Source organism: Panthera onca, chromosome B1 (genome assembly GCF_046562875.1).
Source record: "Panthera onca isolate mPanOnc1 chromosome B1, mPanOnc1 haplotype 2, whole genome shotgun sequence".
NCBI lineage: Eukaryota > Metazoa > Chordata > Mammalia > Carnivora > Felidae > Panthera > Panthera onca.
The window spans coordinates 31,468,265-31,492,171 of record NC_138342.1 but is presented as its reverse complement, the minus strand read 5'-3'; the positions used below and the strand labels follow the sequence as shown (position 1 = coordinate 31,492,171).

The following is a 23,907-nucleotide window of genomic DNA, read 5'->3' as shown; positions in this document are numbered from 1 at the left end:
CTTCTACAGAGAAAAAGAAATTTAAGAGCGAGTCCCAGAAACACCTTACCTCAAAGTGAAAGCCCTCCTTTAAGGCAATGGCTCGCAAGATTTTGGAGGAGACGGTGCTGGACAACATGTATATGTCTTTGAGGGCACTGTGATCTTGGTTCTTTTCTTTCCAAGAAGTAAAAAGCCACCAGCCCAAGAGGGCCCCCAACTCATTGCCTGAAAACACTCTCCATTCACCGCTGAAAGAAAGAATAACCAATGCATTGCTGTGATCTTAAGACAGACACTGAAGTGACTGGGACAGGACAATTAAGCCAAACGAGGCTCAAAGTGGTTTCTATAAGAGTGTTCTTGTCACTCTTGCTTAAATAACTGGTCGAAAAAGTGTCACTTCACCACAAACATCTGAGCAGCTACTCTGTCTCAATCGGTTTGCCCCAACATCCCATCTTTGAAGAGCAACGACACATAACACGTTTATTTGTCTTTGTCAAAGGGTTTGGCTTTAAAGATGACAGAAATATGCTTCCCCCGTTCCTCCCCTGCCCCCCACAGGATTATAGTGTGTGAATCTCAATTTTCGGTCTGGTCAGTATTGAGGTTCTGAGAGGTCAATATCCTAGTGTGTCTCAAGAGTGAGTTTGCACTAAAATGGTCAGGACACCACAGAACAGATGTGTGATTCATTTTCCTCTCCGTAGTCGGGTGGCTAGCAGTACATCTTGCGTTTTAGCATGTACCACCTTGCTTAACTTTCTAGAAAGTGATTAGAATTAAACCTGCTTGCTCGCTGCTCCCAAAACATCACGTGGGCTGTTTGACCTCCAAAACTGCTTGGACCCTGCCTGCTTTTCATCTTTCCCCTCCACTTACGTCTTATTCCTCTGCACAAACTCTATGGCCAAACTTGTCTTAAACACTGGGTACCCCAGTGCTATTCCTCTCTGCTCCACTCGACCTGAATTCAACGTTTCCTTGAAGGTACAGCTCCTGCAGCAAACCCTTCAGTAAATACTGACCTGTAAATCCAGCACCAAACAAAGTACTTGCCTGCATTAGGAACTGAGTCATTAATTATAAAATTGATGATGAAACGAGAGAAGAGAAATAGTAATTTCAATTCCAAATACACCCTGGGCTGTTTACTCTGCCTTCTGCTCGCCAATCATCGTGTGGGCCCCAGAACTGCATTTTGCTGTATGTTAGAGGTTCAGTAACAGAAGTTCAGTGAGGTGATGATGTGTACAATGAACAGTAAATATTTCCAGGAGCAGTTAACTGCTCAAGACGTCACCCGTTATGTTTGCTACTACATAGGTAATCCCAATCAATTGTACCTGTCCTGCTTTTCTGCCACAGCGAGTCTATCAGCATCCGGGTCGTTTGCTAAAATGATTCTGGCCTTGGTTTTGTCAGCCAAGGCAAAAGATAAGGTCTGAAAAAGTAGGAAAAGAAAAGATTATTTCAGTCAAGAACTGAGCATATTGCCGTCTTTAAAATCATTCAGTTCTTGAGGAAAAAAAAAAAACTTTCCCCAAACGAAGGCTGAGTTTTATTTCTGGAGCTGGTCTTGGCTGATCACGAATTACTTCCTAAGCCAGAGGTCAGATAATGGGAACAGCAACACACGACCCACACCTGCCCGTGGGGTTCACCTCACATTTAATAGCGTATGTGTGGCTGGACTGATGTTTCTAGGCCTTGCCAAGTGATCAACCTCAAAACAAACCAAAGTAAGCCAATTTGCTGAATATCACTGTTAACCTTTAAAAAGGCTAAAAGCGGGGTGCCAGTGTGGCTCAGTCAGTTGAGCATCTGACTTCAGCTCAGGTCATGATCTCATGATTCATAGGTTCGAGCCCCACATTGGGCTCTGTGCTGACAGCTCAGAGCCTGGAGCCTGCTTTGTATTCTGTGTCTCCTCCTCTCCCTGCCCCTCCCCTGCTCTTGCTCTGTCTCTCTCTGTTCCTCAAAAATGAATAAATGTTAAAAAAATAAATTTAAAAAAAGGCTAAAGGAACCATAATTTAAATAATTCTGCTTCATATTAGGAAAATTCCAGAATAAAAATATTAAGGAATAAAAAACATGTGATAAATATTCATTCCATTACTGTTTCTTTTTAACATTAAGAAATCAGGGTAAACTAAATTTTAACTTCATTAATTCAATTCAATTTAAAATATCATTTCAATTTCAGCTCTCACATCCTGATGCTAAGATGTGTGTTTGGAAGGTTCCTATAAGAAATGGATGACTAATAGATATAAATATTTCTCATGATAAAGTTGGTTTTTTTGTTTAGCACAATGAAAACACATAAAAAGGGGTGCCCTGGCTGGCTCAGTTGGTTAAGTGTCCACTCATGGTTTCGGCTCAGGTCATGGTCTCATGGTTTGTGAGTTCGAGTCCTGCGCCAGGCTCTGTGCTGGCAGTGTGGAGCCTGTTTGGGGATTCTCTCTCTCTCTCTCTCTCTCTCCCCCCGCCCCATTCACTCTCTCTGTCTCTTAAATAAATAAAACTTTACAAAACTAAAAAAAATACATAAAAATTATTTTACTTGATAGTAAGAAGTTTCAATATAAGAGGTAAGTTTTAGGACAAAAAAGATTAGGTTACCAAGACTCCTTTACCCTCTTCAGGATTCGGGTATTTCACTGTTGGGAACTCAGGATCGGGATCTTTCTGTTCAGGAACAGCCTCAGGAGGAGCAAAGTCAAAAGCCTTGAAAGCCGACTGCACAAAGTCATGACCCACGCCGTGGACAGAGGTGTGCACAAACTTCACCTTGGTCTCCCTGTTCACACTCCTGGGATTAAACATATGATGAGAAAGGATAAAATACAGATAAAATATTTAAATATGGCTTGCAAAACTAGAAACTTTGCTATTAAGGAACCAGATTGCTAAGAAAGGAAGAAATCAATGTAATAAAGATATATGACAACTATCTAATTCCATTTAAAAAAAGAAGCAGGGTGCCTGGGTGGTTCAGACGGTTGAGTGTCCAACTCTTGATTTTGACTCAGGTCATGGCCTCACGGGGTTAAGGGATAGCCTGCATCAGGCTCTGTGCTGACGGCACGGAGCCTGCCTGGGATTCTCTCTCTCCCTCTCCCTCTGCCCCTGCCCTGTGCGTGCTCTCTCTCTCTCAAAATAAATAAACATTAAAAAGTTTTTCAAAAGAGCAAAACTTATTCACTCTTTCCCAAATATATACCCTACTCCCAACATATTCATGCCTTAAATTTTACTCTGTAGTTATTTCCAGTAAATCTGATTACTTTCAGAGTCTGTTTTATGTGATAGCTTTTGCACCTAGAGTGGGATTAAAGAAAGAACTCTGGGCTCAGGTTCCAGGAGAGACTCAGCTGCTCGTGGGTGCCCACCTGTGGCAGTGCTAGGGCCTCAGTTCCAAGTCCTCTTAACTAGCTTCAAAATGGTTTTCAAAATGTCCCTTTTAACAAAATGTGATGGAACATCTTATATAGGGATGTATAAAAATGTTTTTTCTTTGTCAAGTAACAATCCTATTGGTCAAACTGCCTGGCTCCGGAGACTTAAAATAGAATAACAGTAAATATCAAAAGTAAAGGTAATAGAAAGGTAAAAATAAGACTTAGAAAAATTCCAGTGTTCTGACTGCTGGAATCTTAGGTTATTGTCCATTTCTTTTGAAAGTGAATAAATGCACGAGGTCTTCTCTTAAAATAAGAAATAAAATGCATCCAGAAAAATAAATATGCTAAAGACTAGTGAGAACAAACCTGAAAAAAATCACTCAGATATTAAAGTGAATTATAAAGCTATCATAATTAGAAGGGTTTAGAACTAGATATAAAAAGGCAGATTAGAAGAACAGAATAGAGAGCAGAAGTAGATCAAATTTGACATAGAAAATATATATGAGAAGCTTCATCGTTAACATGCTTTGAAGACAGACTCTGAATTTAGGAGCTCTGCCACTTATAAGCTGTGTGATTGTTGGTTATTAACTTAACCTCTCTGTGTCACAAGTTTTTCATCTATAAAATGATAATACACCTGAACCTACCCTCAGCATTACTGTGAGGATTAAAATGAGATTAAATTAATTAGCACAAGTGAAAGTCCTACAGAAGTTATCTATATAACTTCTATAGGGGCGCCTATAGGGGCGCCTGGGTGTCTCAGTCGGTTAAGCATCGAATTCTTGATTTCAGCTCATGTCATGATCTCAAGGTTCGTGAGTTCAAGCCTCATGTCGGGCTCTGTGCTGAGAGTTCAGGGCCTGCTTGGGGTTCTCTCTCTCCCTCTCTCTGGCCCTCCCCCACTGGTATGCCCTCTTTCTCTCTCAAATAAATAAATAAACTTCAAAAGAAAAAAAAGAAATTATTTGATAAAGGTGATATTTCCAATTAAAAGAGACAGTTTTTTAATTTCCAATTAAAAAAGACAGATTCTTCAATTTAATGCATTGATATAACCACAACACTTAAAAAAAAAAAAAAGCCCCAATCTGCTTTCTTATTTTGTGTCTCAGGCACAATTAAAAATCACTAGTGAAAGAAAAGATTTAAACATTATAAAATGTAAATATGCAAGTCCCAGGGAAAAAAAGGATTTTTAAAAATAATCTTGGTGTAGAGAAAGTCTTAAATCTGACATAAAATTCAGAACTCATAAATTAAAAAGTCAACTTTTTAATCAATTTTTTATAAGATTTCATCCAAAAGTTTCAATAAAAAAGTCCAAAGGTAACAAGAGCAGAATGGAAAACAATATTTGAAATAAATGAAGACTAGTTTTCTATGTAAGCAAAGAGGTTTCACAGATGCAAAAAAATGAATAACACATAGAAAAATATAGGCTAAATGGATATGAAAAAATAGTTTATTCATACTTAAAGAATCCAAATAAAATATTACTTTTTTTTTTTTTTAAGAGAGAGAACAGGAGCGCAAGTGCAAGTGGGGGAGGGGCAGAGGGAGAGAGAGAGAAAGACTGTCAAGTAGGCTCCATGCCCGGTGCAGAGGGCACACAGCCCAACTCCCAGAGGGCTCTCAGGACCAGGAGATCATGACCTGAGCCAAAATCAAGAGTTGGACGCTTAACTGAGTCACCCAGGCGCCCCCAGACACTCCTTTCATCTAGCAGAATAAGAAATTTGATAATACTCAGTATGGGTAAGATGTGTGGATCATACACTGCTAAGATATACTCGATATATTCCATCATTGTATTTGATATTGTTATGATAACGTTGGTGGGAGTGTCCATTAGAATAACATTTTTGGAGAGCAATCTATTAATCATTGCCAACTTTGTAAATGCATGTAGAACGCTGATGCCAGAAATGTCTCCTATGACGCACACGCACAGGTGCGCACACACAGGTTCTCCAGGAACTGTGCCGAGGCGAGCCGCCAGTGCTCTGAGTAGCAAACAACTCGAAACCCTTACCCTCGTACACGCCAGTTGCAAAATGGTCGCCAGTATTTAAAAATTAGGAGATTTCACATGGAAAATTTAGGTTTCTCATTTCTCTTACGGAGAACAAATCAGGTGATCTGGCCGCTCTGGACTTCCATTTGCACATGCTAACACCCAGCCTGTAGGGCCGCTCCCTTCAGCTGCAACTGGTCCCAGTGGTCCAACAAATACAATATTAGAGACGGTCTAGAAATTATGCTTCTTTAAAACCAGTGCTTTCTTGCTGGAGGACAGTCAGCAGTGGTGGGACCCACAGCATGCTACAGAAGGACCACACGGTTACTCAGCTGGTCTGCTTCTTACCTAACTGTACGTATCAAGTCTCTGAGCCACCGGGTTAAATCAATGTGTACAGCATCCCTTACAGCAGAGGAGTCAGGACTAGTAGGGGCTGACACAGAAGGTATCCATGACTAACTGGGGGGAGAAAGGCACGGAACAAACTACACGCACGCTATATTCCTGTTTATGGTTTTGAAACACACTACACATACAATATGCTAGCATATGCACAGAAAATTTCTGGAAAGATAAAAAACATCAGTGTTTCCTTTTGCCATGTTTCAGCAAGTTTTTTTTTTTATATACATATACACATACACACACTCACATGCATATATACACGTGTGTGTAGATGTATGTATATATATACGTATCTATGATTCTACCACAGAGGTCACTGAAGTACGAAGTATGGCCAATATGTCAGCCACCTGCTTTTGTAAATAATTTTTTTTTTTAACTGAGCTATGTTTGTTGTCATTCACTCGTGTTTCATCTATAGCTGCTTTCCTACCACCACAACAGTTGGGTAGTTGTAATAATACAATGGCTCACAGAACCAACAAAATTTATTATCTGTCCTTTCAAGAAAAATGCCCAACCCCTGACTTACGGCCTCTAAAACCAGATACAGCTACAGAAGATATACCGAGTGAAGAGAAAAAATTAATGAAAACTGATAGAACTTGGCTGAATCACAAATTTCAACTCACTTGAGGTGAATTTACAATCCATTTACCTGTGAAAACAGTATTTTTTCAGGTCTTCAAAGTAGCTCTTATTGATGGAAGCACTTGGGTCATGAAGCAGTGGACTGCCATTAAGTAAAGAATCATCCCAAGCTTGAGGCCATGGCTCTAGATTTTCTTCAATAGCTCGAGAAATCCCTTTGTCATGAGGAGAGGTGATCTGAGCTCCGTTGTCCCAGTAGACCTGGAGGATGTAGGAACATATCCAGATGGCTTAGGGTCAATGGAAATAAAGCCTCTGTTACCTATACCGTAAAGGTATAGGATGCACATAGAAGGATACAGGTGTGGAGAGAAAAAAAAAAAAACAGAATGAATACCTTGTAACCATTATCTTGCTTTGGGTTATGGGAGGCAGTTATCATGATTCCAGCACAGAGTTTCAAATGCAGCACTGTGTAGGGCTGTGCAGGCAGGAAAAAAGAACCGTTTCAAACAAAGAACAGGATATAATTAGTGTGTTTATCGTATATTATTCGTATCAATGTTTCCTTTAATAAACATAAATAACGCATCATTCAGTATTTTTGTGCCACACCCAAGTATACTTATATTTCCCTTAGCGTGAACTCACGGCTCAAAACTCTAGGATGTGCACCCTAACAAGGCACGTGGGGATTTTCCTAGGTGCCTTCTTCTCATTCTGTCTTCCACTTGGTAGAGCGAGAAAACTGTTCAAACAAAAAGGTCTAATCTTTCATTTCACATTCTTTTAAGCCTTCTGCTTGGGACAGAAGCGTCTGGATTCAGTTTCTCCCCTCCAATGGCTTTCTCTTCTTTCCCATTTGCTTTTAGGAAACGGTGGAGGGAAATGAAGAAATGGAGACTGCTCCTGTAGCTTGCTCACTTATGTCCTACTCCAGGGTTAGAAATCCTTCCCTTGTATTTCTACTCAGCCCCCCACCTTTACAAGACTACTTCTCCAAATGGGGAGAGGGGCTGGCTTAGCCTCCCTATGATACTGCTTTTGAGACTTCCTACACACAGGCAACCGGAGATTCTAACCATCTGCCCCCCTCCAGCCTCCCAGCAAGCATCTCTGTGGTCATTTGTCCCTTTAGGAGTTATTTTCCATCCCCGAAGCAAAGAAAAAAGGAGAACCACTCTACAGCATGGGGAAGTGATCACGACACACTCCTATGATTCGTGTCTGATATAAAAATCATGGCAGTTAACACTTACATAGTACAGAAGCCCAAGGATGCTTGAACACACTGCAATCTTTCCATCAAACCATGAAATCTGAGCTACGTTTGCATGGGACATTGTGTGTGAATTGGCTTATTTACAATCTGGGAGGTGATGCACCTTCCTGTCAGCTCACTAGAGACAGAAAGCACCACACTGTGGGGCTGCCTTCTGTATTTATACGTTCTCTTCTCCACTCCATGTAAATAACTGCATTCTAAGCATGTTGTTGGCTTAATTTCTGAAAATGCATATTCTCAGCATCTGGCCCTGTTCCTAAAAGTTCTAGGTACTTAAAAACAACAGTTGTCATAGTCCCTATTGTCTTTTTCTTTAGGTTCTGCTATATTAAGGATTATATATATATATATATATATATATATATACACACACACACACACACACACATATATACACACATATATATATACACACATATATATATACACACATACACACACACACACACACACACACACACACACATATATATATATATATAAAATCTTACTAAAATATGCTAAGCATGCTTCTTGTCCTGGTCATGAATAGCGTTTAGAACGAAACATTTGTATAAAAAGTTGGCGCATCAACTTCAAAAATATTCGGGGTAAGGCACAGTTTGAGGTAAATTCAGATTTAGACCCAAGACATTTCCTTTGGGACCCGAGACGTTGTGCCAGTGAGAAAAACAACTACAAATCAAATGAAAACACAGATGACCAACAAAATATTTTGCTAACTAGCTAAAATATCCTTTTAATGGTAACTAAAGGAAAACCGCACTTAGAAAAAAATCAGTTCTGGGGCACCTGGGTGGCTCAGCTGGCTAAGCATCCGACTTCAGCTCAAGTCATGATCTCACGGCCTACGAGTTTGAGACCAGCATTGGGCTCTGTGTTGACAGCACAGAGCCTGGAGCCTTCTTCGGATTCTATGTCCCCCTCTCTCTCTGCTCCCCACCTCCTCATACTCTGTCTCTCTCTCTCTCAAAAATAAAATGTTAAAAAATAAAAAAAATAATAATAAAAATTAAAAAAAAAGAAAAAAATCAATTCTGACATACTGAAAGTTGAACACCATACAAGTATTACTAGAATGTGGGAAAACATGTCCAGAGAGATGAGAGAATGTCTGATAAATGCCAAGGGACTCTTCTGTCACATAAATACCCAAAGCCCAAAGACTAAAATGCAGCCATGTCCTATCCCTGACCCCGTGATAGAAAATTATAAACAAAAGGGATACTTACCACAAAGGGGGTTGGGGTTATATCCGAAAAGAGGTACACAGGAATCCCTTGGGTAATAAATGTGGTTGCAGCAAGTCGGGCAAATCTGGAAATGCAGTGTGATGGGGGAGAAAGGAGAACAGGGCTGTCAGGACTGTGCATGACAGTGAAGCAGGAAATGAATGCCCGCCCACTTCTTTAGGTTCATTTGTTATATTTCCATTGGCATAGAGCATTCAAGCTGGAGGAATCTTAGGAGTCGTCTCGTTCCACCCCTTTGTTTGACAGACATGGGACTAAGGCCAAGGAAAGCCAGAGAAGTCATCCCATGTCCAACGGCCACACAGCAGCTAAGCCAGGGCTGAGCCCAGCGGAGGGCAATTCTGCCCCCGTGGGACGTCTGCAGTGTCTGAGACATTTTTGATTGTCACTGGGGACTGGGGTACGTGCTACCAGCAGGCTAGAGGGCAGGGATGTTGCTGCACATCCTATAATGCACACAGCAGTCCCCAACAAAGAATTACCCAACCCAGTATGAAGTCACATGTCAACAATGCAGAGGCTGAGAAATCCCAGTCTGAAGTTATCACAATCCAGCATGAGCCACACAGACTAGCATTTGATTAGATGTTCTCATAAAACATAAGGCATATTGACATATGTATGTGAGTATGTATACACACACACACACACACACACACACACACACACACACACACATATATGGCATATATACATCTTGGCTCCATGAACTCGTTTAAGAAAAGATTCATTTTTAATTTATTTTTAATTTATTTTATTATTATTATTTTTAATACAATTTATTGTCAAGTTGGTTTACATATACTATATATAGTGTGCTCTTGGTTTTGGGGGTAGATTCCCATGATTGATCGCTTACATACAACACCCAGTGCTCATCCCAACAAGTGTCCTCCTCAATGCCCATCACCCATCTTCCCCTCTCCCCACCCCCCCCCCCCAATCAACCCTCAGTTTGTTCTCTGTATTTAAGAGACTCTTATGGTTTGCCTCCTTCCCTCTCTGTAACTATTTTTCCCCTTCCCTTCCCCCGTGGTCTTCTGTTAAGTTTCTCAAATTCCACATATGAGTGAAAACATATGATATCTGTCTTTCTCTGACTGCCTTATTTCACTTAGCATAATAGCCTCCAGTTCCAACCACATTGCTGCAAATGGCAGGATTTCATTCTTTCTCATTGTCAAATAGTATTCCATTGTATATATGAACCACATCTTCTTTATCCATTCGTCAGTTGATGGACATTTAGGCTCTTTCCATAATTTGGCTATTGTTGAAAGTGCTGCTGTAAACATTGGGGTACAAGTGCCCCTATGCATCAGCACTCCTGCATCCCTTGGGTAAATTCCTAGCAGTGCTATTGCTGGATCACAGGGTAGTACTATTTTTAACTTTTTGAGGAACCTCCACATTGTTTTCCTGAGTGCCTGAACCAGTTTGCATTCCCACCAACAGTGCAAGAGGGTAAAAGAAGATTTAAATCTTTGACACTGACATTTTTCTCATCTTCCATGGTGGCTAGCTTAGGGCAGGACACAGAACTGGGCATTGAATCTTTCTTCCAGCTTGCGGTGAAATATTTTATCACAATAACTGAGCAGTTTTCTTCCAATGAACTACATTATACCATTACAGGATTAAGCAACCAGATATATATTCATTCTCTCCCCAAGTATTTCTTGAGGACCAGCCCACTCTTCTTGGAGCTGGGTGGGCACAAAGAGATCTCTGTGCTTTAACAACTCAAGTGTTAAAATTCTTAGGATCCACAGAAACACAAAAATGATTTTGACAGTTAGAAAAAAAATAAAGGCTCCATACAAGGAGACTCATAAAAAATAAAACTCAGCGAAAACAATATTAATAAAAATCTGAATTAAGTCTAAACTTCATTTATTAGAATTGAAGTGACTTGACATGTTTATCATGTGTTCTGGCTGCTTTTAAAGGCGCTGACTTAAAAGGAGCAAGGGAGACACTCAGCATATACGTTACATATACAAACTAAGTTACAGATCTGCACAAGAGAGATCCAATGTGTTCTCTGCATATGCTTGACAGCTACTGTTTATGTTTCCCACCAGATATTTAAAATTGGAAGATTAAAGAATAAATAAACAGTTCCTTACATAAAATTCTGAGACCAATCATTTCCAGCTCTTTAAGAAGTTTCCATTTACTCATCACGAAGGTTTTACCAGGTATTGGTTTAATATTTATGCTACAAGTTCTAAACATCTTGCATGTTGTAGGTGATTGAGAGCGACCCTGAGCTCCACTCCATCCCATCAAACACTGAGACGTGAACCATAAACTCATATGGCAGTCACTTCAAGGAAATGATATGGCTCCAAGGCCAGAGCAAGAGATATCTGTAACTTCACTGATAACGTGAACATGTTTGAAGGATATATCAACCAGAAGCAGGATAGTCAGCCTAAAATGAAGCAATTTCAGAAGCTAAACAGGCACCGTTGGCCACATACGTGCACTGGGTGCGCTCTGGCTGGAGGATGTGACCTGCCCCTGGGGCCAGGAAAGCGCATGCTTATGCCCTAATTCTAACTGTAAATTCACGAAGTGAAAACTGACAAACTGATATTCTGGCTGATACTACATCACTCTCTTACAAATACAGGGCTACAGTTTCTCTCTTGCTTTGTTGACAAAAAACACATTTTTGAGCCTGCAGCTTAAAAGCAAAAATCTTATGTCATTCTGAGTTCAGTCTGGTGGCTGGTGTCATCTAATCTTATGCCCTGGCTATGTTCCCCTCCTCAAAGCTGCACATTGGTTCCTGTCAATGCTTCTCTCTTAGATTAGAAACTCCTGATGGACAAAGATTAGGACTCTATGAACTCATCCTACACTATCTAAAGTTATGGAGACTTTTCATCAATATTAAATATTTGTATGTTCTTCTAACCTCAGAAACTACTAATACTCTTACTCTGGAGTGACAAAAAAATTCATCATAATAGGGGAAGTGTTCAAGTAAAAAAGGGAGTCGAGAGCAGCGGTTGGCAATCTACAGCCCATTTTGTAAATAAAGTTTTACTGGAACACCACCATGCCCACTCAGCATGTAAAACCTATGCCTGTGCTTGTGCTCCACGCCAGAGTCGAGTAGTTGTGACAGACTGTACAGTCCACAGTGTGTAAAACGTTTACTACTGACCTTTTAGAAGTAAAGTTTGCTGACCGCTGGTGTCAGCTTTGTTACGCTGAAATTGTGGCTCCTTCTCTCACGTCATGATCTCAGAGCACAGAGATAAAAGTACACTTTATAGGCTGTTGTGACAATGAAATGAGTAAACACCTGAGGGCCTAGTTCATATTCAGCACTCAAATAATTGCTATTCCCCTCATCACCGTCATTGTCTGCCTTTGGTTACAAGAGGGTCCCAGTGGTTTGGAAACAATCTAAGAATGCAGCTTAAAGCAGGTGTTCAAGAATGGGAAGAAGCTCCTGCGGCTTATGAATAGTGGAGGAAAAAAATGACATAAGAGGAAGAAAGCGAGAGGGAGAAATAATGTTGCCCGTTTAAAAAAATGTCTTTCATTTAGATACATATTAACTTCTAAATTGTCTAAATAATCTCATTCCCTTAAATGAAAAACCAGAATTCTTAAAGTTGCAAGGCAGAATGGACTCCTTTTTATAGTTAAGCCATGTAGCTGACAAATGAATGTAAAGTGATTAAAAACAAACCCACCAAATACACTACCAAAAAAGGCTTCTTCAATATCTTTAAATACCTTCTGCTGTTGCCTCCACTTGGTGGATGAGCTCGAGCATCGAAGCTAATCACAACACCTCTTTGCTTCAGGTCACTGAATTGTTTTTCCAGGTATCTGCAAAATCCCTAAAAAATATCCCACGGATAATGAAACACACTGAACAATAAGAAACTAACAGCTTCAGTTATTGTCTAACTATATGTATCAGGTACTGTGCTAGATACTTAGTATCTATTATCCATAACCCCCAGATGAGTTTTGCCAAGGAATCCCATTTTATGGATGGGAAAGTTAAGGCTCAGGGAGGCTTGCCAGACACATGAACAGCAGAGCCTGGATTTCTGCCTGGGTCTGGTTGCAGGCAGTATAGTGCAGGGGTTCAAAACACACAGCATCTGTGGGCTTCATACTCCACTCTGCCACCTATGAGCAAATGACAAATCCCTTAATCGCTTGGTGCCTCAGTTTCCTGTTCTGTTTTCTACGAAAACAACAGTACCTACCCCAAAGGGCTGTTTTAAGGATTGAATTAATATGCTAAGTGCTGACAATCCAACACCAAGTAAGCACTATGTGTTTGCTGTTATGAACATTATTTTTATTATTTTCCTTTAAAGTCTATATTCCTCCCTTTACACTAGTTCTAAAATGTCTGGGGACAGGGAAGTGTTTCAGACGTTTCAGCCTACTCGGTAACATCAGAAGGTCAAAGAAACTTAATATGCTTTATAAGCTTTTGGCAATCATCTGGTCTAAACCTGTTCTACTTGTGATCTTGTTTTCTAGCAAGCCAAACTTTTATGGAGGCCTTATCAGTCTAATTGCATGGCATAGCCAATTATACACATAAAAATTGTGCAGAGTTTGGGCTATTATCATCTGCCTACAATTAATGGAACATGCAATTCCTGTATCTCAGTGTGTGCAATAACCTCACATCGATCTGAAATATGAAAGATTAGAAAACAGTGAACTTTGAACTCAATAGGTTTATATCACTGGACAAAAAAAGGTTTTATTACAGAACAAATAGAACTCTGGCTGACTGGGTAAGAATATTACTTATTTCACCTCGACTGCAGGAAGTCTTTTTTTTTTTGGTCCCCTCCCTTGAAGGAAGTCTTTTAAAAATAAATATAACTTATTTTTGGTAGGGGAGATACTTCACAGTTTTGTGGCCAGAGCAGTACCCGTTGAGAATGCCTTCAGTTTTCCCCCAAAATATTGTGTTGGGCTGATCTTCTGAGTTTGAGTGATATAGGAAATAAAGACACATGTGCGTTGGTTTTGTGGGTTTTCCAGAAGGTACTCAGATGCTTCTAAGGCTTCCATCAGCGACAGCACCCTCTCCCCAGCCCCACTCAACCCCTGTCCTATGGCCCCAGTGTTTAAGGGCACAAAAAGCACTCAGTGTAAGCCCAGAACCCTAACAGCACCAAACTTCTTTAAAAAAAACTCTGAGGCTGGGGCACCTGGGTGACTCAGTCAGGTGAGTGTCTGTCTTCAGTTCTGGTCATGATCTCTTGGGTTCATGAGTTGAAGCCCCACATTGGTCTCGATGCTGTCAGTCTATCAGTGCAGAACCCACTTTGGATCCTCTGTCTTCCTCTCCTTGCCCCTCCCCCGCTTGCACTCTCCCCAAAATAAACAAATATTTAAAAAACAAAAAACAAAAAACACTGGGGCCAGCTGAGACTAAGGATTTGAGAAAATGGCTAAGGGAAGAGGGAAAGTTTATTCTAGAGAGGACTCAGTGTGGGATCAGGGAGGTTTTCAGAATTGAAATGTTATCAAGGGACATAATAAAGGAATTCTGTACACTTTCAAAATCTCAAACTATGAGTGGTTTGTCCTGGGAATCCTCTTTCTCTGATTTTGAAACCACTCCTAAGACTTTAAAAATGTACCTGCTGATGTCATAAAACTGTCGTACATTTAAACATCCTTGTCTCCCATTATAAATGTTCCAGAGTAGGCTGGATAATCAGGTCAAAGTGGTGGGGACTGTAGAAGAAATTATCACAAGGGGTGGCTGGTTGAATCAGCGGACCTTTAAAGGGTCTCCTCATTTCAGTTTTGTGGGATTCTTAACAATCACAAGGTCTCCTCTCAGAAGGGGCCAATTCCCCTAGGGGAGACGATGTGTGAGACAGGGCCTAAGACCTTTCTGAGGATAGATTTCATCATACTCAGAAACTAGATGTAGATGAATGTAGGAGAAAAGGCTCCGAGTTCATCTTGAATCCCTTAGAATCCCCTAGCAATTAAGCCGAATGGAGACGTAACCAACTGGACTTTCCAAAGATAGCCAGATGGATACATCCCATTCCCTGTGCTTCTCTAATGGGACAGTGACATTCCTCCATTGAGAGGTGGGTATCTATGTGCCCTCTCCTTGAACAGGAACAGCTTTGAGTCGTTCTAACAAACAGAGCATGATGGGAGTGAATTTGTGTGACTTTCAAGGCTAGGTCATAAAAATCAATACGGTTTCCAACTGTGCACACTCTCTCTGGATGCTGTCACTGGCTGCTCTCCAACCCATACTGTAAGGAAGCCCGGGGCACACAGAACGTTCCAGCCCCAGCTTAGCTCTCAGCCAAAAGTCAGCAGTAACTGCACACGTGTGCTTGAATGAGCTCTCAGGTGATTCCAGCCTCTAAGCTGGCTCAAGGGATGCCAGGTCCAGCAGAGATGAGCTGTCCCGACATTATAGATGTGTGAGCAAAATAAATGTGGTTGTTGTTCAAAACCGCTATGTTTTGGGCGATTAGTTATACAGCCCTGGTACCTAGAGCAGAGGGTGACTTTCCCGAGCGGCACGATCCCATGCAAACCATAAACTAGAACAGGATTCCCAGGCTCGCTCCATTCTAAGCCTTCCCTCCAAGAAGATCTCAGGGAGCCCTATGGCTTACAGAAATTTGTAGCCAGGGTTCCCATGGCATAAGTCCATACCCTTACACAAGACTTCCTTATTTGGGTTTCACTAGAACATGCTCAAGTCTGCCTTTTATGCTGGGAGATACGTGTAAGGTACACGTAATCATTAGTCATTTTTTCTAGCCTTTTTACCTTTCAGAGTTAAAGTCACCTACATTTTCTCTCTCTCTCTCTCTCTCTTTTTTTTTTTTGAAAGAGAGAGAGAACGTGCATGAGTGCACAAGTACAAGTGGGGGAAGGGCAGAGGAAAAGGGAGAGAGAGAATCCCAAGCAGGCTACATGTTGTCAGTGCACAGGCCGACACAGGGCTCGATCTCACAAACCAAACCTTGAGATCATGACCTGAGCTGAAATCAAGAGTCGGGCACTTAACCGACTGAGGCACCCAGGTGCCCCAAAGCCACCTTCATTTTTAAACAAGCATATGTAGTTGAAGAAAGAGAATAATCTGTTCTTCATTTCCCTCATAAACAAAACTCTGGGTACTCCATGGGAGCTCTTCTGTTTCATCAAAGGATTCATGTCTATTCCTAGCAGTTGGGTGTAGACTCTGACAGTAAAATTCACAAATGAAGGCAAAGGAACTCAGCAGTAATTTCCACCTATACTACAAACTAAAATGAAATAGAATCAGCTCCCGGGTATTCTGGTAGTTAGAAACGTTTTTCAATGCTTGCACCTGCTCCACCATTGCAAAAATTACAAAACCATAAAAGTCATCAGTTTAGCAGGTGGATTTGCACTGGAATGAAAGTTCCACGAGGGAATCTGTCTGTTTGAGTCACACTGTTATATCTCCAAAGCATGGCACAGAGTAGGCATTCAATAAATCTCTGCTGAATGAAAGGAAGAAAGGAAGGCTGTATGAATTTTTTTAATGTTTTTATTTATTTTTGACAGAGAGAAAGCACAAGCGGGGAGAAGGCAAAGACAGAGGGGATAGAGGATAGGGAAGCGGGCTCTGCTCTGACAGCAACGAGCTCAATGCTGGGCTCGAACTTATGAACCGTGAGATCACGACCTGAGTCAAAGCCAGACACTCAACAGACTGAGCCACCTAGGCTGTATAAATTTTGTATGAATTTTGAATTTGTATGAGTTTTGTATGAATTTTGAAACAAGTTACCCCTTTAACCAACTGCACAAGCCTTACTTTACTGAGTAAATGTCCCTGTGCCTTGGCAAACCCACAAGACCCGGCCATAATTAAAACAAATTAGGTCCCTCAAATGCAAAAGGAGCCTGGGGTTATATTAACTAGACATCAAGGCCATTAGACTGCGGAGGCTTAATGCCTTAATAGTCTATAGAAGCAAACCAAAGGCCAAGCCTGTAAATGCCTAAAGGTTAAGAAATTAAAACCTAAGGACAGCTAATCATAAACTGCCTGCAAGACATTCCCAAATAAGGCAACCACTCCCAATCCTCTAATTTCCTTGCCTTGCCTCTTCCTCTCCTATGTAAGTCTTTCTTCCAGCCCCTGCCAGTGGGATGCTAACTACTTCCGGTTTGGCACTGACCAATTCAAACAGAAACCAACTCTTAAAATGTTTAACATGCCTCAGTTTTATCTTTTAACGCTGGGGATGTGTTAAGAATGACCAAGAAATATGAAAATGTGGTACCTGTGTAGTCTGGATGATGGTCAAGCCATTCATACGAGAAATTCCTGCTCCCATTGGGGCTCGAAGGCCAGCTGTCCCGAACTCCATTCGGGCCCCAAAGCATTTTTCTAGTTCTTCTTTATTCCCATCTGCAATTAGTTGTTTCACTGACTCCAAAGTTAAAGGATTCTGCAAAACAGAAATGTATACAACAGACACAGCCAGCTGAATAGCAGAATAAAAAATCTGAAATATATATTAAAAAAAACCCACAATGATTGAACCTATAGAGGAATAATGTATATATCTGAAAAGATACATATATATGTAAATATGTATACATATAAATATATACACATACATATATATATTTGAAGAGCCATATATATATGGCTTCTCAGTTTTGCAATTTGAAATATGAGTAAGTTTTTTTTTTTATTGTTAAACACAATGTTTCATTAGTTTCAGGTGTACAACACCATGACTCAATTTTTTAAAAATTATAATGTGTGATACTGTGATATGATAAGAAATACTATTTTGGTTTTGTCCCTGGCTCCTAGAACAGAGCTTCTAGAACCCTTGGCATTTCCTGAGAGGCAGGGGTGAGAGTATCTTTTGTTATTCACAATAAGCCCCTACAAACCACACCGGGAGTTTATGCTAATAGAGTGACTCCTGAGGGTGGGGCTGGTTGCCAGGGGAAGCAGCTTGGGATTGGTGGGCTCAGAGATTGAGTCCACTCACCAGTGGCCAATGATTCGATTTCGCCTAGGTTAACAGAACCTCCACAAAAACTCTCAGCAACTGGATTCTGAGGCCTTCTAGGCTGCTGCACACTTGGGGTGCTGGGAGGGCAGCATCCCTGGAGAGGGCGTGGAAGCTCTGCAGCCCTTCCCACACACCCTACCCTATGCAGCTTTCTCATTTGGCTGTTCCGGAGTTGTATCCTTTATAATAGAACTGGTAATAGTAAGTAAAGTGCTTTCCTGAGGGCTGTGAGTGGTTCTGGTAAATTATCAAACCCGAGGAGGGGGTCTCGGGAACCCCTGATTTATCACTGGTTGGCCAGGTGACAACCTGGGGCTTTGGACTGACATCTGAAGTGGGGGTAGTTTTGTGGGACGGCGCCCCTAAGCTCGGAGAGGGAGGTCTGTGCTGACTCTGGGTAGTTAGTGTCGGAATTGAGTTACATTGTAGGATGCCCAGTTGGTATCCATGGAGAGTTGGAAATTAACTTGCTGTGGAAAAACCACACATTTGGGGTTGGAAGTGTTGTGAGTATAAGAAAATAGTTTTCTCCTTTATTATTTTTTTTTTAAATTCTTTTAATGTTTATTTATTTTTGAGAGAGAGAAAGAGTATGAGCAGGGGTGCAGGAGGGGGCAGAGACACAGAATCCGAAGCAGGCTCCAGGCTCCGCTCTGTCAGCACAGAGCCTGATGCAGGGTTCAAACTCACAAACTGTGAGATCATGACCTGAGCGGAAGCCAGACGCTTAACCGACTGAGCTACCCAGGAGCCCCGTTTTCTCCTTTATGTTATTTTTTTGCCCATCAAGGCAAGTGCTTTTGGAGAAATGGAATGAACACATGGTTTTGTGATCTAACACCCAGAATGGAATGCCAGTCACATCATCACGTACCAACTCTGTGTAACTGGGTAGCCTACTTAGCTTCTTGAATTCTCAGTTTCCTCATCTGTAAAATGGGAACAGTCTAGAACCTCCTTTACAAGGTGGTTTGGAGGTACTTTACATCAAATTAATGTAAAACATTTTTCTCTGCTTGGCATTTAGTTCATTTTCTTCCCTAATATCTTCAAATTTTCCCACAGAGTTGTGAGATTATACAATTTAAATCAAAACCTTACTAGAGCACCTGGGTGGCTCAGTCAGTTAAGCGTCCGACTTCAGCTCAGGTCATGATCTCATGACTCCTGGGTTGGAGCCCTGCGATGAAGGGCCTGCTTGGGACTCTGCCTCTCTCCCTCTCTCTCTGCCCCTCCCCCGCTCAAGCTTTTTCTCTTTCAAATAAATAAATAAACTTAAAAAAAAACTTACTGTTGTCATGTCATAATTCGTACAATTCTCTCAAATGTGACGCATGCAGTGGGTGCAAGAGACACATAACAAAAACCCCAATTCGTCGATGGGGATCCTCAGAGGTTAAGTGACTTGCTTGAACATTGACCTAGTGCCTTTTCTATTACATGAACTGTTTCAAATAGATGCTCATAGGAACCATTTAAGTTCATTTTACATTGCCCTATTTTCTTTGTACAAGAGTTGCAGAAAATGTTAAGAATGGAGGAAAATGAAAATCACATTAATTCCACATCAGGCTTTTAAAGTAAGACTTCAGAGGAACAAGAGAGTAAGCACTTTATCTTACAGTCACGATCCAGCTAAATGAACATGCAGCCAAGATATGCCACGCCATTAAAATTTGAAATGCTATTGCAATAAAACCTTTGCTTTCTGGAATGGAGCCCACATTACCATATTGTTCTACTTTGATTAGGATCAAGTAAAACCCTACCTTTTGGGTTAAGAGCGATAGCTGGTGATCCTAGAGCACCATCTGAGCAATCAGATTGTCAGGTGCCCTCAAGGAAGGGCTCAGATCTGGCACATTAAAGAGGTTCAATAAATATTTGCTGAGTGAATGAGAAAACACAGACTTTAAGGTCACACCCAATATCCAGTGATTCCCCTGTGTACAGGGTAGATTTGGAAAATGCCACCTGGCCTTTGATAGCCATAAAAGACCTAATAGCCTGAGAGAAACCAAAGGAGGCAGAGAGAGAAGAATACAAAGTCAAGAGGGCGGCAGAGATCAGAGCCGGCCCTGAGTGTGACTAAAGCTGACAGCTGAGACACAGGGGATGAAAGCACAGTGGAAATGCAGAGGGTGCCTGCCTTGTGCAGTGTGCTGTGTCAGGCCCTCTGCACCAGTGAGGGAGGGAGTGGACAGGGTCAGCTATACAACGTGGGGGAATCAGACCAGAGGGCTTGCAGTGCCTTTGGTGGGCAGGACGTTCTCCACCCGGTGTCTGTCTCAAACCAAGGAAGACGCTGAGACAGGAAAAAACAAGCAAGAGGAGCCGTAGAAATTAAAAACTAAAAAGGATAACATCCCCTTTGCCTCTACCCAGGGAAGTACTCTCTCTCCATAAACGGATACAAGATCTTGCAGAAGTTAGGTTTTGACTTCTTCAAAGAGAATGTTTCATGGGTTTAAAACACATGATCAATTATGACTTTAAAAGGATTCTACCCACCTCAAGTTACGAAGTTATCACAAATGGAAACATTTTCCCCTCCCTAAAGAATTACCAGGCTGTCTTTCCAGGAAAAGAAAAGCCACCCAAGGAGTTGCCAATAGCATCCTGGGCGGGATGTGCTCACATTTCAAGTACAGGGGCCCCGGGGAAGGAGGAAGGCCTGGCCCCTGCTGACAGAGCTTACAATCTGCCTTCTTTCACCCTACCAGTATTTTACGTGTCTGCTAAGACCAGTGCCCTGTGTCAGGCTCTAAAAACCATGTAAGTTAGTGGAGGAGTGGACAGGCACAGCTGTATAATTTGTCTGGGCCCAGTGCAAAATGAAAATGTGGGACTCCTTGTTCAACAAGTGAATTTCAAAACAGGACAGCAGAAGATCGTACCAAGTGCTGGACCATCCTAGAACAGGGTCGTGCCACCCAACACATGTCCTGCCTTCGAAGTCAGCCCTGGCGGGCCAGACATTAAACAAATACACTTACAAACAAGTTTTTGTGGGTTTTTTTTTGGGGGGGGGGGTTTGTTTTTTGTTTTGCTTTGAGCAATGCAGACCAATTAGGGAGACATAATTTATCACTGGTTGCCAGGGAAGGCCCCTCTACATAAATCACATGTAAGTTCAGGCCAGAAACAGGAGTAACAGCTTGAGAAACAAACTCAGCAGAAGAGGAAGGAACATTCCCGGGAAAACAAACAGCCTGCCCCAAGGGGCAAGTAGGAGAGTTAAAGAAGGGAGGAGGTGCTGTCTGCTGCGGGGTCTCTTTGCTCCTGCACCTAAGAGAGTGAATAGGAGAAAAGCTAGCGGTGCTGTGCTCAAGGAGTTCCCTTCTGTCATTCCAACAAAGTCGGAGACCAGAAGAAAACGCCTGAAGCCAGGCGGGCCCAATCAGGAGCACGCACGTTCTCAACCAAGCACCTGGGAGAGGTGGATGGGAATACTGCTCCCTGCAAAGTTCCCAGGAGCAAAAGGAATAGGCTGGACGGAACGATTCTGGGTCTCTGGGGATGCACAGCGTACTACTAAAGGACGAGCCAGCGGTCCGAGTGACGCGGGCACGCGGGCACGCCCCAATTGGACGCGGCCCCAGAGCCCCGCCGAGTTCAGATCAGCTCGGGCTCGCTCTCCCTCTCCCGAACTTGGAGCCCCAGACGGCCAGAGGGCTGGCTTTGTCCCGGGACAACTTTTCCGGGCTTGCCCCGGCTTTGCCACGTGCAGGCCAAACACAAGGAGGCCTGGCCACCCCAGTTTCCTCCTCTTCCGTCTTCCCGCATTTGATGAGAAAAACAACTTAGTCTTTCTGAGTTGCTGCCAAGTCATTTTACTTTATAACCCTGCTCACACCCAGAGGGATTTCCGCCCCAAGTTTTCCTTTGCTTTTCCCGGGGCATCTTTTAAATAACCACTTAGAGTTCAGCCCGGGGAAAAGTTAGTGACCGCCGCCCTAACCACCTTATACTGGGTGCTTGCTACCCTGCCCTCTCTCCGGCTCCCGGGGACGTCAGACCTGGGACGGAGGACTGACCTTGCCCCGGCTCTCTGCATACCGCCCCCCTCTCCTTGAATCTGTAAGTAATACAACCAGTGAGTGGCTCTACTTCCTTTGTGTGGATGTATTGCAACCGCGCCTTGCATCAATATGCCCGGGTGGGTTCCACTTCCTCAAAGAGGAAGCCCGGCAGCTGAGGGAGCGAGTTGTGGCCTCAAGGGGGTGTCTCCCTATGACAGGTCGTAGCAGGTCGTAATCTGCATATTCATAATTCGGTACTCCACCTCCGTTTCTCCACCGGCCGTGGGCCCTGCAGCTGCGAGCGGCCGGAGGGAAGGAAGCTCAGGCACCCGCACTCCCCGCAGGAAAGGTGGGGGCTCCTGGGGCGTGCAGAGGAACCCCACTTCTCCATCCGACGCTCCCACACCCTGTCGTCCCTCACCTTGTCCCATCGCAGCCACCGCGCAGTCTCCTGGTCCAGCCGGGTGTCCATGCCGAGACCGCAGCCTCCCGGAGCCGCCGCCGCTGCCTTCCAGGCGCTGCCAGCAGCCCAGTGGGGAAGGACTGCCCTTCCGGCCTGTCTGGGAGAGGCCCAGGCGGGGCCGGGAGACGCGGAGGCGGGGCGGAGAGAGGCGGAGGCGGGGCGGAGAGAGGCGGAGGCGGGGCCGGGAGAGACGGAGGCAGGGTCGGGAGAGGCGGAGGAGGGGCCAGGCCAGGCGGAGGCGGGGCCGGGAGAGGCGAAGGCGGGGCCGAGAGAAGCGGAGGAGGGGCCGGGAGAGGCGGAGGCGGGGCTGGGAGAACGCGCTGCTGGGAAGGGTGTGTTTTGGAGGAAAGTGATGAACTCAGTCTCTTAGCAGTTTAGCCGTGTGCCTCCGCGTGGACGGGGAGTGGGGAGGGGATGGGGGAGGAGGAGCTGGGCCGGTTGAGGGGGTAGTGTGGGAGGGGGGGGCCAGCGTAGTGGAGGGTGGGGGGGAGAGGGGTGCCCGGGGTAGTGGGGGTGGGGAGGGCGTTGCTGAGACCAGGCATGCGAGAAAGTCTTTATCATCATCCTGAAAGTTCCCGAGGTCACCTCCATTCACGCAACAGCTATTCAATGAGTTCCTAGTGTGCGCAGGCACCTTGTCAGTGCTGGGACCAAGGATGAGTAAACTCAGATAGGAGCATAAAAGTTATGTAGAAATGCTGAGGGTCACAAATAAATGAGAAAATTTTGGAAAAAGAAGAACACAGTGGGAGGATTAACATGACTAGACGGAGGAACAGAATGGAGAGTCCAGAAACAAAATTACACATACATAGACAGCTTATTTCAGAGGTGACACTGTAGAGCAAGGTGAAAGGACTTTTTATTTATTTATTTATTTATTTATTTATTTATTTATTTAATGGTGGTGGTCAACTGGATATCTAGGTAGCAAAAAGGAAAAAGAAACTTGAGCCCCTGCTTCATATCACATACAAATACTACGCATTCCAGGTCAGTTGTAGGTCTAAGTGTGAAAAGTAAAATGAAAATTCTAGAAACTAAGGTAGGAGTACATCTTCATTACTTTGGGATCACTAAACCATGAAGAAGATGCATAGAGTGAGCATGAAAAGGCATGTGCAAGAGCATTTCTAGCAGCATTATCTCTGATAGCCCCAAATTAGAAACAATTTTATGTCCATCAACAATACATTGGATAATACTGTGGTATGTTCACTCAATAATGTAACTAAATTATGATTTATACAGCAATGAAAATGAACAACTGTTATACACATTATGAACAAATTTTACAAATATTAGGTTGAAAGAAGCCAGGCCTTCTCTCCCATCTCCCCCCACCCGTCCCCCACCCCCATCCCTCCAAATACTGGACCATTCCATGTATATGCCATGGTAGGATAGG

The 23,907-nt window shown here is 42.9% G+C and overlaps 1 protein-coding gene across 1 annotated transcript in view; it reads right to left on the bottom strand.

Moving 5' to 3' along the window:
- PGM2 (phosphoglucomutase 2) overlaps nt 1–22,604 on the bottom strand; it is a 37,941-nt gene extending 15,337 nt beyond the window's left edge. Inside the window, exons 1-9 of the mRNA XM_060655260.3 lie at nt 22,458–22,604; nt 17,265–17,432; nt 12,715–12,821; nt 8,935–9,019; nt 6,815–6,898; nt 6,485–6,678; nt 2,611–2,800; nt 1,329–1,426; nt 50–230 (exon numbers count right to left, since the gene is read on the bottom strand). Coding sequence (XP_060511243.1) covers nt 50–230; nt 1,329–1,426; nt 2,611–2,800; nt 6,485–6,678; nt 6,815–6,898; nt 8,935–9,019; nt 12,715–12,821; nt 17,265–17,432; nt 22,458–22,508 — 1,158 coding nt within the window. The 5' untranslated portion in view covers nt 22,509–22,604. The remainder of the gene's footprint in view (nt 1–49; nt 231–1,328; nt 1,427–2,610; nt 2,801–6,484; nt 6,679–6,814; nt 6,899–8,934; nt 9,020–12,714; nt 12,822–17,264; nt 17,433–22,457) is intronic.
- Nucleotides 22,605–23,907: the final 1,303 nt, after the last annotated feature.